The sequence below is a fragment of the Takifugu flavidus genome, chromosome 18 (genome assembly GCF_003711565.1).
Source record: "Takifugu flavidus isolate HTHZ2018 chromosome 18, ASM371156v2, whole genome shotgun sequence".
NCBI lineage: Eukaryota > Metazoa > Chordata > Actinopteri > Tetraodontiformes > Tetraodontidae > Takifugu > Takifugu flavidus.
The window spans coordinates 13,070,106-13,088,099 of record NC_079537.1 but is presented as its reverse complement, the minus strand read 5'-3'; the positions used below and the strand labels follow the sequence as shown (position 1 = coordinate 13,088,099).

The 17,994-nt window shown below is 59.7% G+C and overlaps 1 protein-coding gene across 1 annotated transcript; it reads left to right on the top strand.

The window, feature by feature from the left end:
* Positions 1-1,945: 1,945 nt before the first annotated feature.
* Positions 1,946-17,966, top strand: LOC130515122 (caskin-2-like). The gene is given in 28 exon segments (XM_057015176.1): positions 1,946-2,231; positions 2,910-3,160; positions 5,750-5,801; positions 8,019-8,116; positions 8,301-8,446; positions 8,546-8,641; positions 8,899-9,029; positions 9,148-9,256; positions 9,323-9,431; positions 10,088-10,182; positions 10,621-10,738; positions 10,928-11,082; positions 11,709-11,793; positions 13,749-13,776; positions 13,778-13,883; positions 13,990-14,059; positions 14,144-14,214; positions 14,216-14,239; positions 14,309-14,419; positions 14,664-14,765; positions 14,835-14,973; positions 15,105-15,566; positions 15,569-15,617; positions 15,619-15,877; positions 15,879-16,487; positions 16,529-16,652; positions 16,755-17,025; positions 17,147-17,966. Coding segments are annotated over 27 exon segments (3,807 nt in total). The 5' UTR covers positions 1,946-2,231; positions 2,910-3,066; the 3' UTR covers positions 17,241-17,966.
* The last annotated feature ends 28 nt before the right edge of the window (positions 17,967-17,994 follow it).

Sequence of the window (17,994 nt, the reverse complement as noted above, 5' to 3'; positions counted from 1 at the left end):
CCACCACCACCAGCAGCACAGAAGCAGCACCACCACCAGCAGCACCACCACCAGCACACAGCAGCAGCACCAAGAGCAGCAGCAGCACCAGCAGCCCACCACCACCAGCAGCACCAGCACCACCAGCAGCAGCACCACCAGCAAGCACCACCACCAGCACCAAGCAGCAGCACGACCACCAGCAGCAGCACCACCACCAGCAGCACCACCACCAGAGAGCACCACCACCAGCAGCAGAAGCAGCACCACCACCAGCAGCAGCAGCAGCACCCCACCACCAGCACAGCAGCAGAACACCACCAGCAGCACCACCACCAGCAGCACCACCACCAGCACCACCAGCAGCAGCAGCAGCAGCACCAGCACCAGAAGCAGCCAGCACCAGCACACCAGCAGCAACAACCACCAGCAGCAGCAGCACCAGCACCACCACCACCAGCAGCACCAGCACCCACCACCAGCACCAGCAACCACAGCACCACCAGGCAGCACCACCACCAGCAGCAGCAGCACCAGCACCCCACCAGCAGCACCAGCAGACCAGCACCACCAGCAACCCACCAGCAGCAGCAGCACACCACCAGCAGCACCACCACAGCACCACCAGCAGCAGCAAAGCAGCAGCAGCACCAGCAGCAGCAACACCACCAGCACAGACCACCAGCAGCACCAGCACCACCAGCAGCAGACCACAGCAGCACCACACCAGCAGCACCAGCAGCAGCACGACCACCAGCAGCAGCACCACCACCAGCAGCACCACCACCAGCAGCACCACCACAGCAGCAGCAGCAGCACCACCACCAGCAGCAGCAGCAGCACCAGCAGCACCACCACCAGCAGCACCACCACCAGCACCACCAGCAGCAGCAGCAGCAGCACCAGCACCAGCAGCAGCAGCACCAGCACCAGCAGCAGCATCACCATCACCACACACCACCACCACACCAGCAGCATCCACCACAACAACCACCACCATCATCACCATCACCACCACACCATCACATCACCACATCATCACCACCACCATCACCTCATCACCAACCACCATCAGCACCACCACCATCACCATCATCCATCACCACCATCACCACCACCCATAATCATCATCACCACCACCATCATCATCATCATCAGAGTACCAGAGTCCAGGTGAGACCCTCAGGTTCTGTGCTGGGTTTGATATTCGGGGACATCAGTAGCTTTGGTGGGAGGGTTGAATGAGGGAGGTTGTGTCAGAATGATGAAGAATGATGAAGCAGGATGAACTATGATGTTCTTGGCCGTGAGGAGATCATCAGGTTCTACCTGTGAAGGGCCTCCAGCTGGGCGCTTGGAACAATGGTTAAATCAAGTCAACAGGAAGGGCAGACAAAAAGACCGGAAGTGACAACAAACAGCAGCAATAACAAAGATAACTGACGGCTGCCGTTGTGACCCTGGGGTCAGGGGTCAGAGAGGGGTCAGACAGGTCCCTGGAAATGTCAACGATCTAAACTGTAAAATTTTGAATTTAAATGAGAAAATGTCAGTGTTTTTCAGAGTGAAATCAAATGTGTTCCGTTCCATAAAATCCGGACAATAATGTGGCGGGAGGGGTCGGAAACTTTACGAAGTTGCAGAACGGAAACGGATCTGTAGTGGAAATGAACGAGTCCTTCTACAAAATAAAAGCACGACACCCCTGCTGCGCTTGGAAAAGCGAGCTAAAAACGTTCGGATCTGACGATGACCACGGGGAAGGGTCACCGACGCCAGAGGGTTCCATCCAAACTGGACTTCACTCTATGTGGGTCACATTTCCAACCTTAGCTGTGCTCCTCGGTTCTAGATGTAAACTAGTCAGCGAACATGTGTCCCTCTTTTGTGTTTACACTTTGTTGTCATGAACTTCCGCAACGACGCTCAGTGATTATTGTGAAAGTCTGGGCCGGAAGTTGCGTCAGTGTTGGTCGTAACTTGACACCGCGGTGATCAGCGGAGGGAATGTGGGATTCCTGGTGAGGAGGAAAGTCTGGAGTAACGGCGACGGCACAGACCCAAAAGTCCCGGAGCCCCGCAGCCCGGAGCCCCGCACGTCTGTAATCTGCGGTGGGATTCACGCAGGGCGACTCTTCGGGACCAGAACAGGAGGAGGGACGGAGCGGAGCGGACTCCTGCTTGTGGAATACCGTCTGGAGCGATTCCCGGAGTTTCCGGTCCGGAAACTTTGGAGGACTCGAGCAAACACAGTAAGTTTGATATTCCCGGTGTCCCAACATTTGGACCACTTCAACAAAAGCGGTTCGGTCCAAAGGTCAGCGGAGGCGGAGCGGGAGGAGGTTGCGGGTCCTGGCGGTGTTTCCGCCAGATTCCTGCCGCCTCCCCGCGGCCGAGCGGCGGCCGAGCGGAGCCAGACGGGCCGCTGCGTTCCGGAAACCGGATTAACAGTCACTGGACCCTGAAGATGGACCAGAGAAGGTTCTGGAGATGGAGGGCTTCCTCACGGGCCTTTGAAGATCTGGGTTCTGCTCTCTGATGTTCACGTCTGTTGGTTCAGAAGGTTCCGAGGTGAAGAAGAAGAAGAAGAAGAGCATCAACAATAGTGAGAGAGATGTTCCTGATCGGGTCGGACCTGCTGGGTGTGATGATGGAGCGAGGCCTCGTCTTCACGGATGAGAGGAGAACGCAGGACGCCCGGGGGAGGAGAAGCCTGTAAGAGGCTCTGACAGCTCCTCTTACGTAAGGAGCAGGACCGGGTCGGGGCTGGGCGACCACGCAGGGCTTCTGGTTCTGGCACATATCTGGGGCACGTGGGGCGTGTCCACGTCCCAGCGAGCGCCGCTCCGACCTCGGAAAGGTCCAGAAGGTTGAGGCTCGCTCAGATGTTCCACCCACTCCAAACCACTCTGGTCTCTGTCAATTTGCAGGAAGTGACATCATCGCCAAGAATTTGGTGCGCCCCCCTTTGGCGAGGGGGCGGAGCCTCACCTGAACACATCCGTGGGAACCCTCAACATGAAGCTTTGAGGCGGCGGCGGGGCGGCGGCGTTTGGGAGAACAGCTGGCTGGAGGAGGGGGAGGAGCATGGGGAAGGAGCAGGACCTCCTGCAGGCCGTGAAGAGCGCAGACCTGCAGACCGCCCACAAGCTGCTCGCCAAGCTGAAGACCAACAGGAACAGTGAGTACCTGCCGACACTCCTGGAAGCTCCGCCCTCTCGGCTGGCGCTCTCCTGGCGGGCTTTGGGGTCAGGGGTCAGCGTCCTCCCATCCTTGGGTCTGGGAGGTTCGGGGTCGTCGAGTTGCTCCGCCCATTTGGTGCGCCACAGATCGATGGCGGCGCTCACGTGTCCAGATTGGAGCGTGACCCAGTTCCAGGTGGCGCCGCTCCGTCCCTGATGGGAACGCTCTTTGTGTTTCCCCAGCGGAGCAGCGGACCGCCGCTCATTCCCTCTATTCTCCGCGTTACGTAATCACCTTTTATCCCGGTCGGCGCGGGTCATGTGACCTCAGCACCAGACCGTCGGCAACGCGGCCCAAGTGACAACAAACCAGAGCGGGAGGTGGGAGTGGCGAGCGTCCGTGACTTCCCAGAATCCTCCTGGGCGCCTGTCGGGGCGAGTCGTCTCGCATTTCCTGGAATTCCCAGAAGCTCTAATTTAGGTCGGAATTGTGGCAAATGCTAAAAAAGGCTCCCAGAATCCTCAGCGGCTCCCCAACCTCTGGAATTGTTTCTGTAAAATCCACTGGGATGTTGGAATGCTGATGACGTCATGCTGCTGGAATGTGGTTCTGAGGCTGGAGCATGACCCCGCCCACAAACACGGCTGTTTGACACGCGTGTGGAGGTCAAACCGCCTCCTGGTCCTGGAGGACTTTAGTGGTGCTGGAGAACTTTCATGGTTCTGGAGAACATTCATGGTTCTGGAGAACTTTCATGGTTCTGGAGAACGTTAGTGGTCCTGAAAGACTTTAGTGGTCGTGGAGAACTTTAGTGGTCCTGGAGGACTTTAGTGGTCCTGGAGAACATTCATGGTTCTGGAGGACTTAAGTGGTCCTGGAGAACATTCATGGTTCTGGAGAACTTTAGTGGTCCTGAAAGACTTTAGTGGTCGTGGAGAACTTTAGTGGTCCTGGAGAACATTCATGGTTCTGGAGGACTTAAGTGGTCTGGAGAACATTCATGGTTCTGGAGAACTTTAGTGGTCCTGAAAGACTTTAGTGGTCGTGGAGAACTTTAGTGGTTCTGGAGGACTTTAGTGGTCCTGGAGAACATTCATGGTTCTGGAGGACTTTAGTGGTTCTGGAGAACCTCTGGCAGTGACTCTTCAGCTCCGTCTGAAGGAGAGAACTTTGGTTCCTCCCTGAAAGAACGCAGCAGGAAGCAGCAACTTCCTTTTACATTTGTCTGAGTGTGATCCAGGCCTGATTCCAGACCTGTCCCAGACCTGATTCTAGGCCTGATTCTAGACCTGATTCCAGGCCTGATTCCAGACCTGATTCCAGACCTGTCCCAGACCTGATTCTAGGCCTGATTCCAGACCTGTCCCAGACCTGATTCCAGACCTGTCCCAGGCCTGATTCCAGACCTGTCCCAGGCCTGATTCCAGACCTGTCCCAGACCTGATTCCAGGCCTGATTCCAGACCTGTCCCAGACCTGATTCCAGGCCTGATTCCAGACCTGTCCCAGGCCTGATTCCAGACCTGTCCCAGACCTGATTCCAGACCTGTCCCAGACCTGATTCCAGACCTGTCCCAGGCCTGATTCCAGACCTGTCCCAGGCCTGATTCCAGACCTGTCCCAGACCTGATTCCAGACCTGTCCCAGACCTGTCCCAGGCCTGATTCCAGACCTGTCCCAGGCCTGATTCCAGGCCTGATTCCAGACCTGTCCCAGGCCTGATTCCAGACCTGTCCCAGACCTGATTCCAGACCTGTCCCAGACCTGATTCCAGACCTGTCCCAGACCTGTCCCAGGCCTGATTCCAGACCTGTCCAGACCTGATTCCAGGCCTGATTCCAGACCTGATTCCAGGCCTGATTCCAGACCTGATCCCAGGCCTGATTCCAGACCTGTCCCAGACCTGATTCCAGGCCTGATTCCAGACCTGATTCCAGGCCTGATTCCAGGCCATAACATCTTGCAGCCACCTTGTCTGGTGACATCATGTGGGGTTGAAAGATCTTCATGCGTGTTCTTATCTGTGTTCCTGAGAGTGACGGCGCCGGCCCGTCTCACTCGGGCAGGCCCGGTCACATGCTGGGGGGGGGGAGGGGCAATAAGAGCTGAGATGTGTGTTGGGATAAAGCAGCAACACATGAAGCTCCTCCCACAACGCTGCACAGACACGTCCACACAGGCCAGAGAGCAGATTATTGTTGCTGGTGATCTGTTATTCACCTTTAGCTCTGGATGTTTGTTGCTCGTTTGTTGTTGTTTGTTTTGATCCAGTCAGAATCTGAATTGATTTTTCTCTCTGATCGATCAGTTTTCATGTTGTCAGTGTTTCAGTTTGAACAGGCTAACAGTTAGCGCTCAGTAGTTAGCGTGAATTTGGCCCTTTAGCACTGTTAGCCTCAGTTAGCTACATTTTCTGTTAGCTTTGTTAGCATTTAGCACAAAGGATCAGTGGAGATTTTAGTGGAATCTTGTTGATTCGTTAAAAAAAATCACTCTCTCACTCACTCACTCACACACTCACACACTCACTCACTCACTCACTCACACACTGGTTGCCATGGTGACCAGGCTGGTTTGTCTCTTTTCAGAGTTGCTGGGATCCACTAAGAGACTGAACATCAACTACCAGGACTCAGACGGGTGAGTGATCCGGGCTCCAGGGGTCACCGGGGCTCCAGGGGTCACCGGGGCTCCAGGGGTCACCGGGGCTCCAGGGGTCAACGGGGCTCCAGGGGTCACCGGGGCTCCAGGGGTCACCGGGGCTCCAGGGGTCAACGGGGCTCCAGGGGTCACCGGGGCTCCAGGGGTCAACAGGGCTCCAGGGGTCACCGGGGCTCCAGGGGTCAACAGGGCTCCAGGGGTTACCGGGGCTCCAGGGGTCACCGGGGCTCCAGGGGTCCTTGGGGCTCCAGGGGTCACCGGGGCTCCAGGGGTCACCGGGGCTCCAGGGGTTACCGGGGCTCCAGGGGTCACCGGGACTCCAGGGGTCAACAGGGCTCCAGGGGTCACCGGGGCTCCAGGGGTCACCGGGGCTCCAGGGGTCCTTGGGGCTCCAGGGGTCAACAGGGCTCCAGGGGTCACCGGGGCTCCAGGGGTTACCGGGGCTCCAGGGGTCACCGGGGCTCCAGGGGTCAACAGGGCTCCAGGGGTCACCGGGGCTCCAGGGGTCCCGGGGCTCCAGGGGTCCTTGGGGCTCCAGGGGTCACCGGGGCTCCAGGGGTCACCGGGGCCCTTTCACGGGGCTCCTGTGTGTCCCAGTGGTTTGGGTTCTGCTGCTCGCCACACGTGGGTCGTCCAGGTGCAGCTCACCTGCCCACAGTTATGGTCTGTTTACACCGCGTCGGGGAAACGGACCGTAAAAGCTAATGAAGCTAGCGCGGTCCATGAGAGGGGGGCTCCACCAACCGGGTGGAACCGGGTCAGCTACCTACTGACGATCACTGCAGGGGAACGGTGTTAATGTATATAATGTATATAATATATACAATATATATATAATAATAATAAGGTTTAAACTATGAGCCTCGCCTATTTTGTCTCCCCATGCCACAAAGCCCATTAGCGCCCCCTGGTGGGCCCCCGCTGTTCCTGCTCCTGGTATTGATCAGCTGATCAGTGTGATGTATTGATTGGTCAGGCCTGGCCTCGGGGGAGGTCAGAGACTGGACCCTGACTGGTCCCTGACTGGTCCCTGACTGGTCCCTGACTGGACCCTGACTGGACCCTGACTGGTCCCTGACTGGACTCTGACTGGACCCTGACTGGACCCTGACTGGTCCCTGACTGGTCCCTGACTGGACCCTGACTGGTCCCTGACTGGTCTCTGACTGGACCCTGACTGGACCCTGACTGGTCCCTGACTGGACCCTGACTGGACCCTGACTGGACCCTGACTGGTCCCTGACTGGACCCTGACTGGTCTCTGACTGGACCCTGACTGGACCCTGACTGATCCCTGACTGGACCCTGACTGGACCCTGACTGGTCTCTGACTGGACTCTGACTGGACTCTGACTGGTCCCTGACTGGACCCTGACTGGACCCTGACTGGTCTCTGACTGGACTCTGACTGGACCCTGACTGGACCCTGACTGGTCCCTGACTGGACCCTGACTGGTCCCTGACTGGTCCCTGACTGGACTCTGACTGGACCCTGACTGGACCCTGACTGGACCCTGACTGGACTCTGACTGGACTCTGACTGGACCCTGACTGGTCCCTGACTGGACCCTGACTGGACCCTGACTGGTCCCTGACTGGTCCCTGACTGGACCCTGACTGGACCCTGACTGGTCTCTGACTGGACCCTGACTGGTCCCTGACTGGACCCTGACTGGACCCTGACTGGACCCTGACTGGTCTCTGACTGGACCCTGACTGGACCCTGACTGGACCCTGACTGGTCCCTGACTGGACCCTGACTGGACCCTGACTGGTCCCTGACTGGTCTCTGACTGGACCCTGACTGGTCCCTGACTGGACCCTGACTGGTCTCTGACTGGACCCTGACTGGTCTCTGACTGGACCCTGACTGGTCCCTGACTGGACCCTGACTGATCCCTGACTGGTCTCTGACTGGTCCCTGACTGGACCTCCTCTGCTGTCAGTCATCTTGCCTGTGGCGTCACTTCCTGTCCTAATGGAGGCTGATCACATGACCAGCAGGACAACGCCACGCGCCGTGTCGCGTTAGCTGGTGTTAGCTGGTGTTAGCTGGTGTTAGCTGGTGTTAGCTCGTGTTAGCTGGTGTTAGCTCGTGTTAGCTCGTGTTAGCTCGTGTTAGCTGGTGTTAGCGCCCAGGTGTCGCTGCAGCTTCACACCTGAGTTCTGCTGCTGAACGTCTGTTTATCTGCTCAGTTTCTCGGCTCTTCATCATGCTGCTCTGACCGGAACCACCGAGCTGCTGTCGGCTCTGCTGGAGGCCCAGGCCACCGTGGACATCAAGGACAGCAATGGTGCCCTCACACACTCACTCACTCACTCACTCACTCACACTCACTCACTCACTCACTCACTCACTCACTCACTCACTCACTCACACACTCACACTCCCACACTCACTCACTCACTCACTCACTCACTCACTCACTCACTCACTCACTCACTCACACACCCATACTCGCTCTGCCGCCCCTGCAGGCATGCGTCCGCTCCATTATGCAGCCTGGCAGGGAAAAGCCGAGTCGGTTCTGACGCTGCTGCGCTCCGGAGCTTCGGTCAACGGTGCGTCTGTGGACGGACACATCCCCCTGCACCTGGCAGCCCAGTACGGACACTACCGCGTGGTGAGCCCGCTCGCTCCGGTCCAGATACCAGGCCAGCTCCTCAGGAGCTCCAGAACCACAGTCCTGAACGATCTTTCCTTCCTGTCTTGTTGCTCCCAGTCAGAGATGCTGCTGCAGCACCAGTCGAACCCGTGTCTGGTCAACAAGGCCAAGAAGACGCCCCTGGACCTGGCCTGCGAGTTCGGACGAGTCCAGGTCACCCTGCACTTGCTCTCTCTCTCTCTCTCTCTCTCTCTCTCTCTCTCTCTCTCTCTCTCTCCTCTCTCTCTCTCTCTCTCTCTCTCTCTCTCTCCTCCCTCTCTTGCTTGTCAGTCAGAAGGCTCCGCCCACACTGCCACGCGTGGGCGGGGCTTCGGTTTTTGTTGCGAGGACCATGATGAAGCAGCATGTCTCATGGCTGGAGGCCTTTGGTCTGATGTGGGCCACCTGTTCTTGTGACTCCTCCCCTCCAGGTGGCGCAGCTGTTGCTCAGCAGTAACATGGTGGTGGCGCTGTTGGAAGGAGAGAGGAAGGAGCAGACTGACTCCGCCTTCACCACCCCGCTTCACCTCGCCGCCCGCAACGGACACAAAGACATCATAGAGTGAGCCTGCCGCCACCTTCATGCTTCCTCAGAGGCCACGCCCACCTCTGAGCCGCGGTTTCAGACGGTGGTCAGGTGATGTGGGTCAGGTTCTGCACTCACGCTCCGATGGTTCTAGGCTGCTGCTGAAGGCCAGCATCGACATCAACAAGACCACCAAATCGGGAACGGCTCTTCACGAAGCCTCTCTGTACGGGAAGACGGAGGTGGTCCGCCTGCTGCTGGACGTAGGTCCCTCCGTTTGGGTGGCGTTCTCCTGGAGGTCCTCGGGTCTGAGCTGCTTCTCTCTGCAGGCGGGCGTGGACGTCAACATCAGGAACACCTACAACCAGACGGCGCTGGACATTGTCAACCAGTTCACCACATCGCACGCCAGCAGGGACATCAAGCAGCTGCTGCGAGGTGCTCGTCTCCGTTCATGGTTCCCAAACCTGCGAGCGAACGTCGGCTCTAGTAGATCACGAGTCACAGGAGAGTAGATCACGAGTCACAGGAGAGTGGATCACGAGTCACAGGAGAGTGGATCACGAGTAAGACACAGAGAGATGAGAGAGTAAGACGAGTCACGAGGAGTGTAGATCACGGAGAGTAGTCACGAGAGAGAGTAGATCACGAGTCACAGGAGAGTGGATCACGAGTAAGAGGAGAGTAGATCACGAGTCACGGTGAAGTGATGAGTCACAGGAGATATAGATTCACTAGTCAGAGGAGAGTAGATCACGAGTCACAGGAGAGTAATCACGAGTCACACGTAAGATCACGAGTAAGAGGAGAGTGGATCACGAGTCACAGGAGAGTAGATCACGAGTCACAAACCTTCGGAAACTGCTAATCAGCTAATCGGCATAAGTCTCCGCCCATGAATTGGTAATGAGCCCCATAAAAGGAGGTGGGCGTTGATGCTCCGGTTCACCTGTCAGTCAGGACACGAGCGAAACCAGAGCGAACCAAAGATTTCAGTCGACCAACCGTCGACACTGGAAGTGACTGTCAGGTAGCCCCGCCCACGTGGTTCTGCTGCCCGTTCATGAACAGACTCATTCTTGTTTCCTCATCAGATGCTACTGGAGTTCTCCAGGTCCGAGCTTTAAAGGATTACTGGAACCTCCACGATCCCACAGCGCTCAACATCCGAGCTGGTGATGTCATCACGGTGAGACGAGACGGGTGCTCATTCACCTGCAGGGCCAGGCTGGGACCTGGAGGGCCAGGCTGGGACCTGGAGGGCCAGGCTGGGACCTGCAGGCCAGGCTGGGACCTGGAGGGCCAGGCTGGGACCTGGAGGGCCAGGCTGGGACCTGCAGGGCCAGGCTGGGACCTGGAGGGCCAGGCTGGGACCTGGAGGGCCAGGCTGGGACCTGCAGGGCCAGGCTGAGACCTGCAGGGCCAGGCTGGGACCTGGAGGCCAGGCTGGGACCTGCAGGGCCAGCTGGGACCTGGAGGGCCAGGCTGGGACCTGGAGGGCCAGGCTGAGACCTGCAGGGCCAGGCTGGGACCTGCAGGGCCAGGCTGGGCCAGGCAGGGCCAGGCTGGGACCTGCAGGCCAGGCTGGGCCAGGCAGGGCCCCGTGCTGACCTGTCTGCCCCCACAGGTCCTGGAGCAGCACACAGACGGCCGGTGGAAAGGACACATCCACGACTCGCACAGAGGAATGGACCGAGTCGGGTTCTTCTCTCCGTCCATCGTGGAGGTCATCAGTCGTAGAAACGGTGAGCGTTGCTGTGAGGTCGTCACGCCGTCACAGGTCATGTGGGGGTCAAGTGGAGCCCAGACAGAGTCCGGTTGACCCTCCACACCCTAAATGTGTCTCCAGAGTTTCCATGATTCCTTCCTTCTCCTGCTGCCACCTTCATCATTGTTGACCTGCTCCTCCTGCTTCTCCCTGTCCTGCCCTCTAGGGGGCGCCCTGTCCCGACAAGCCTCCCTGCCCACCCACCGCCAGCTGTTGTCCAGAGACCCCCTTTGCTCCAGTCTAGGCTCCGCCTCTCCATCTGATGACTCCTCCTCTGTATATACCCCACCCACCCCCACGGGGCTGATGCTGGCTACCAATGAATCCCCCCTCCCTCCCTCCCCCTCAAGGAAAGAGGAAGAAAACACCGAAGAGAAAGGCTCCCCCTAAAAGAAGAGAGAAGAATCCTCCGCCCTCTCTCTGAGAATCTAGAAAGAGCTCTGAGAGAAAGAAGAAGAGAAAAGAGAGAGAGAGAAAGAATCGAGCAAAGTAGGAAGACAGAGAAAGCGAAAAGAGAGAAAAAATCAGAGATCTCCAGACAAGAAATAGAGAAAAGATGAGGGCTCCATCTAAAAAGGAGCTCCCTCTCCCTCCCCAAATTTCCTCTCTCCTCTCTCCCTTCTCCTCCCACCTCTTTCTCCCCCCTCCTCTCTCTCCCTCCCCCTCTTCTCTCCCCCCTCTTTCTTCCCTCTCCCCCTGTCTCTCCCTCTCCCCCCCCCGTTGCTCAAACATGACAGGCCAACTACATCCTGGTCCTTATCCTCATGGCTCCGCCCCTGAACAGGCGTGTCCAGGGGTAAATCTTTACTGCCCCCTGTTAGACAGGACGCACTAAAACATGCAAATCCATCGGTCACATGTAGCAGCTGGTGTCACCCTGCAGATGGACCCTAGGAGGGGGGGGGCAGGGGGGCAGTCCTCCAGGTGCCCCCTCCCCATCCATGTTGTTGTTGTGTCTGGTAGGTTGGTCTTCCCGCCGCCTGTCTAAATCTGACTTTGCCTCCGAGGAGATCTGGGTCCTCAGGAACCATGGTAAGAACCCTGACAACACGTCTGTTGCTCGGCTGTCTGTTCTGAACTTGGCCGCTGTGTTGGGTCCGAACCCGGAATGATGCCCTGCTTCAGCGGCTGTCAGTAGAACTGTAGACGTGTCACTTCCTGGTTCTGCCTCCAGGAGGTTGTGTGGTCGAAGTCCCACCACCATGAGACATCCCAGAATTCCTGATCTTGGTTTTGTGATCTGCACATCGGAATGGCTGAGCTCCTCCTGCCCCCGCTCCAGCTCTACCTTCCCCCGCTCCAGCTCCTCCTGCCCCGCTCCAGCTCCTCCTGCCCCCGCTCCAGCTCCTCCTGCCCCCGCTCCAGCTTCCTGCCCCGCTCCAGCTCCTCCTGCCCCGCTCCAGCTCCTCTGCCCCCGCTCCAGCTCTCCTGCCCCGCTCAGCTCCTCCTGCCCCGCTCCAGCTCCTCCTGCCCCGCTCCAGCTCCTCCTGCCCCCGCTCCAGCTCTTCCTGCCCCCGCTCCAGCTCCTCCTGCCCCGCTCCAGCTCCCCTCTGCCCCCGCTCCAGCTCTTCCTTCCCCCGCTCCAGCTCCTCCTGCCCCGCTCCAGCTCCTCCTGCCCCCGCTCCAGCTGCTCCTTCCCCCGCTCCAGCTCTTCCTGCCCCGCTCCAGCTGCTCCTTCCCCCGCTCCAGCTCTCCTGCCCCCGCTCCAGCTCCTCCTTCCCCCGCTCCAGCTCTTCCTGCCCCGCTCCAGCTCCTCCTGCCCCCGCTCCAGCTCTTCCTGCCCCGCTCCAGCTCTTCCTGCCCCGCTCCAGCTCCTCCTGCCCCCGCTCCAGCTCTTCCTGCCCCGCTCCAGCTCCTCCTGCCCCGCTCCAGCTCCTCCTGCCCCGCTCCAGCTCTTCCTTCCCCCGCTCCAGCTCTTCCTGCCCCCGCTCCAGCTCCTCCTGCCCCCGCTCCAGCTCTTCCTGCCCCCGCTCCAGCTCCTCCTGCCCCGCTCCAGCTCTTCCTGCCCCGCTCCAGCTCCTCCTGCCCCCGCTCCAGCTCTTCCTGCCCCGCTCCAGCTCCTCCTGCCCCCGCTCCAGCTCTTCCTGCCCCGCTCCAGCTCTCCTTCCCCGCTCCAGCTCCTCCTTCCCCGCTCCAGCTCCTCCTGCCCCGCTCCAGCTCTTCTTCCCCGCTCCAGCTCCTCCTTCCCCCGCTCCAGCTCTTCCTGCCCCGCTCCAGCCTCCTGCCCCGCTCCAGCTCTTCCTGCCCCGCTCCAGCTCCTCCTGCCCCCGCTCCAGCTCTTCCTGCCCCGCTCCAGCTCTTCCTTCCCCCGCTCCAGCTCCTCCTTCCCCCGCTCCAGCTCCTCCTGCCCCCGCTCCAGCTCTTCCTGCCCCCGCTCCAGCTCTCCTTCCCCCGCTCGGCTCCTCCTTCCCCGCTCCAGCTGCTCCTTCCCCCACTCCAGCTCTTCCTGCTCCCTCCAGCTGCTCCTTCCCCCACTCCGGCTCTTCCTTCCCCCGCTCCAGCTGCTCCTTCCCCCACTCCGGCTCTTCCTTCCCCCACTCCAGCTCTTCCTGCCCCCGCTCCAGCTCCTCCTGCCCCCGCTCCAGCTCTTCCTTCCCCCGCTCCAGCTCCTCCTTCCCCCGCTCCAGCTCTTCCTGCCCCCGCTCCAGCTCCTCCTCCCCGCTCCAGCTCTTCCTGCCCCGCTCCAGCTCCTCCTGCCCCCGCTCCAGCTCCTCCTGCCCCCGCTCCAGCTCTTCCTTCCCCCGCTCCGGCTCCTCCTGCCCCCGCTCCGGCTCCTCCTGCCCCCGCTCCAGCTCTTCCTGCCCCCGCTCCAGCTCCTCCTGCCCCGCTCCAGCTCTTCCTGCCCCCGCTCCAGCTCCTCCTTCCCCGCCAGCTCTTCCTGCCCCGCTCCAGCTCCTCCTGCCCCGCTCCAGCTCCTCCTGCCCCGCTCCGGCTGACATCTTTGTTCAGGTGCTGACTTCCTGTCCCGTCTTGTTTTGGGGCTCCAGCCGGGGACCGGAGCAGCGTCGGAGCACCGGAGTGTCGGGAGCAGCCGCAGCGCCGGCAGCGGCCAGAGCACGGAGAGCAGCGGCGCCCCCGGTGGTCAGCAGCAGAGCGGCAGCCCCCAGGACAGCAGCAGTAAGGTACAGGCGCCTCTTTTGCTCCTCCCCCGTAGTTAAAGGTCTGAAATCGTGGCTCTGAGTTCACGCTGGGATCAAAGCTCTTTAACCTTCTGTTCTGATGCGGCAGCCGGCGCCCCCTGCTGTTGACGGGGGACATGTCGGCGCTCAGTCTGAGCCTGCAGGAACCTTCCCATCAGGTACTGAGGGAGCGGAGCAGGGCCCACGCCTGTGGGGCGCCTGTGTCAGCGGCGCACCTGAGGCGGCTGAACTTGTCCCTGCAGGTGGGTCCCGGCGGTCCACCGTGACGGTGCAGCGGCCCCCAGAGCCCAGCTTCTCCCAGCAGTTTGTTCGGCCCGCAGCAGCTGCTGGAGGGAAAGGTGAGGCTGGCCCCCCCCTGCAGGCCCCGGACAGACGGCGAGGAGCCGCTCAAGCTGTGTGTGTTGCAGGACGCCGACGCCATCGGCCAGTGGCTGAGCGACTTCCAGCTGGAGCAGTACACTGGGAACTTCGTCAGCGCTGGTTACGACGTGCCCACCATCAGCAGGATGACCCCCGAGGTGAGCTGGAGCAGATGGCCCTCTGCTGCCCCCTGTGGGGGGGCAGGGCCACAGGGCCCTCTGCTGCCCCCTGTGGTGGGGCAGGAACAGCAGACACAACACGCCTGTCCAGGACCGGGGGGGTCTGGAACGCTGCTCCCGTCCATCAGCCTCTTCATGCATCACCACACCCACGAGCGTTGCGCTGGTCTTGTCTCTTCCTGTCCACTGACCCAGATCTCTGATGACCCGGTCTCGTTTGCAGGACCTGACAGCCATCGGAGTGACCAAACCGGGTCACCGCAAAAAGATCTCCATGGAGATCAACAACCTGAACATTCCTGATTGGCTGCCAGAGTACATCCCAGTAAGCCTCCAGCGTCCCAGCAGCCCGAGGGCAGCGGCCCAGTCTGACCTGTGATCTCCTCTCCCGTAGTCCCACCTGGGGGAGTGGCTCAGCGCCATCGGCCTCCCGCAGTACCACAAACGGTTGTCGGAAAATGGCTACGACTCCATCAGCATCGTCAAAGATCTGACGTGGGAGGACCTGCAGGAGATCGGGATCACCAAACTGGGTGAGGAGCAGGTGACTCGAGGCTCCAGCCTCAAAGATGATGACGTGACCCACTTCTGATATCAGACCATGATTCCAGACCAGGTCGTGGTCAGAAACGCTGCTGAACTTTGATTTCCATCTGACTTCCAGGCCACCAGAAGAAGCTGATGATGGCCGTGAAGAAGCTGTGTGACGTCCAGAGGGCCCTGCTCCAGGCTGGATCCGGCCCAGGAACCCTGCGTCTCAGGGCCCCCCGGACGCTACACCTGCTCGCCATGGAGCCCCCGGACAGCGGGGGGGAGGGTTCCTCCCCTCACACCCCGAGGATGCAGACCTTCCAGGACTGTGGCCTCAGCGCGGAGTTGCAGAGCGTGATGTCCAACCCCTGCGAGGACAGCCTGGCCATGGGGGCCATGGGGGCCGTGGGGGCCTCGCACAGCCAGGGGAGCATGGACAGCCGGTCCCGAGGCTCCGGGCGCTCCCAGGATCCAACAGTTCCCAACACCCCCCACAGCTGCTCCCAAGAGAGCCTGGATTCCAGCGCGGCGAAGGGCGGCGAGCTGGCGGACGGCTACGAGCAGCAGGTTCCTCTGGGGACCGTGTTTAAGTACCCGCGGTCCCAGCTAAGCCCAGACTGGCTGGACCCTCCGGTGGATCTCCGGCACACTGAAGGGACTCAGCAGGATGAGGACCGCAGCACCCCGGCGCCGTCCAAGAGCCGCACCCACAGCCTGACCCGCTACGCTCTGTCGGACGGGGAACCGGACGAGGACGAGGAGGAGCCGGCGGGTCCCCCGCGACATCTTTCCTCTTACGCTACTCTAACACGCAAGCCGGGTCGCAGCCAGCTCGCACGCTTGGCGTCCAGTCCAGAAAAGCCTGTGGGGCGGAGTCAGTCCTTCGCAGTGCGCGCTCGAAAAAGGGTCCCCCTCCCCCCCCCCCCCCAAAAGGCTGAGCTCGGTGAGCAGCGGCACCAGTGGCGAGCTGAGCGACAGCAGCACAGACCTGCCCCCTGGGGGAGGCGCCAGCAGCTCGGCGAGCGTCCGGAGGATCGCAGCCTCTTTGGAGAGCCGGACCCAGTGGGAGACCAAAGCCACCAGCAGCCAGCGCCCCCCCCCCTCCCCCGGCACCGCTGCAGGCCCGGAGCCCCAAGAAGGTTCTGGGTTGAGAAGGAGGGTGCAGAGTGAATGCATTTGGACCCAGACCAGCAGCTCTGATACAGATCAGGGGGTCAGGTCTGACTCTGAAGAGGAAGAATCAAAAGGGGGTCTGAAGGGCTCCTCCTCCCCCCACAACAGCTCCAGCGAATGCATCCCCTTCGCTGAGGAGGGCAACTTGACCATCAAGCAGAGGCCTAAGGCTCCCGGGCCCCCCAGGGCCGAGGCCGTGTTGGAACCTCCAGAGAAACCTCCAGCCAAGAGCGGCGAGGTCCCAGAGTTTCATCTGAAGGAGTCGGACACGGTGAAGCGCAGACACAAGCTCCGAGACAAGGAGCACGACGGAGGACACGACGGAGGCTGTGGCCACCCAGAGGTGGCCCCCGCCGGGGGGGGGGCCCCCGCCGGGGGGGGCAGCAGCTGGAAGGCGGCACCAGTCTGGAGAGTCCAGCAACAGGACCCCCCATCAAACCACTGGTGTCACCAAAACCACCCGTCATTGCCCCAAAACCAGTCCGCCACAGTCTGCTGGCAGCACAAGGTAAGATCGTGTCTGTGACCACCGAGAGACCTGGGTCCTGGTCCAGACCTGCGTTCTAGACCTCCGGGACTATGCCTGTGTTTACAATGCACCTGTTCTCAGCAGGTGGTCCTTCTGTGACCATCAGTGGGGTTCAGACTGTGGCCTTCACTGCTCCATCCTCTCCAGTCCACGGACCTCCAGCTCCAGGACCCGGTTCAGTCTCAGCCCCTCACAGTCCCTGTTTACCATCAGCAAGGTCCCAGGTGTCCCCCATGGCTCCGGGACTTGGCACGGAGGTGGTTCAGCAGAGACTGGATCACACCAGCTCCTCTCTCGCGGCGGCTCTGAAGGCTGTGGAGAGTAAACTGAACCAGGAGGACAATACCAGCAGGTAACGGTCACGGTCCGAGAGTTCTGTCAGAACCAGGTGACCTAGACGGGCGGTGTGGCAATGCCATGGTGACATCAGCAGACGGGCGTGTCTATTGGTCACGGTTGTTGTGTTCTCTCAGCAGAAACACGGTGACCTCAGCACGGACCATCTTGGATGACATCGGCAACATGTTTGATGACCTCGCTGACCAGCTGGACGCCATGTTGGACTGAAAATGTGTCTGCCCTGGGGGGCATGCTACCAGAAGACCCAGGAGCACTTTTAGCAATGCAGAGACAAACTTCTGGGCTTCTGCTGGCTCCCTGTTTTTATTTAGAGCATAATAACATGTTCCCAAAGGCTAGTGTAGAGTGCAGTACCAGAACTGGTCCAGTTGGACCTTCCCCCCACTTGTGAGAGGACTTCTCCCACGCGACCAGCAGGGGGCGCCAGAGAACGATCTATTCCTGATGGCTCTTTTCTTTTTAATAGCATCAAAATAGAAAATTTATTCTAATATATAAACGGTCTTCCTGGTTCCCTCATGAATCAGTTTTTATTTTATGATTCATACTTTTGCACCATTCATCTCATTTGACATCATTTTGTATTTATAGAACCATTTTTCCTGCTGTGTTAAGTGTGAAAGTTCAAAGCAGCATGCTTGTCACGTGTCCGTCACAGGAACATTTAAAGTAGACTTGACGATCTTTAGATTGGGTAAATGAGCAGCAGATGATCCACTTTGGTCCTGTTTTTGATGCTCATTCATGCTAAGCTACAGTTAGCATGGACGTGGCGTCTTGTGACGCAGCCTCCAGCTCCGCTGACACCAGCACGGAAGTGGAAATCTGACCTCTGACCTTCGTAAACAAACAGGAAACCGCACCGCAGAGTTGCCACCTTCACAACTGTCCTTTATCGGGAGAAAGTCAATAAACATCGATCATGTGGTCACACATCAGCTCCTCACTGCAAAAGTAACAA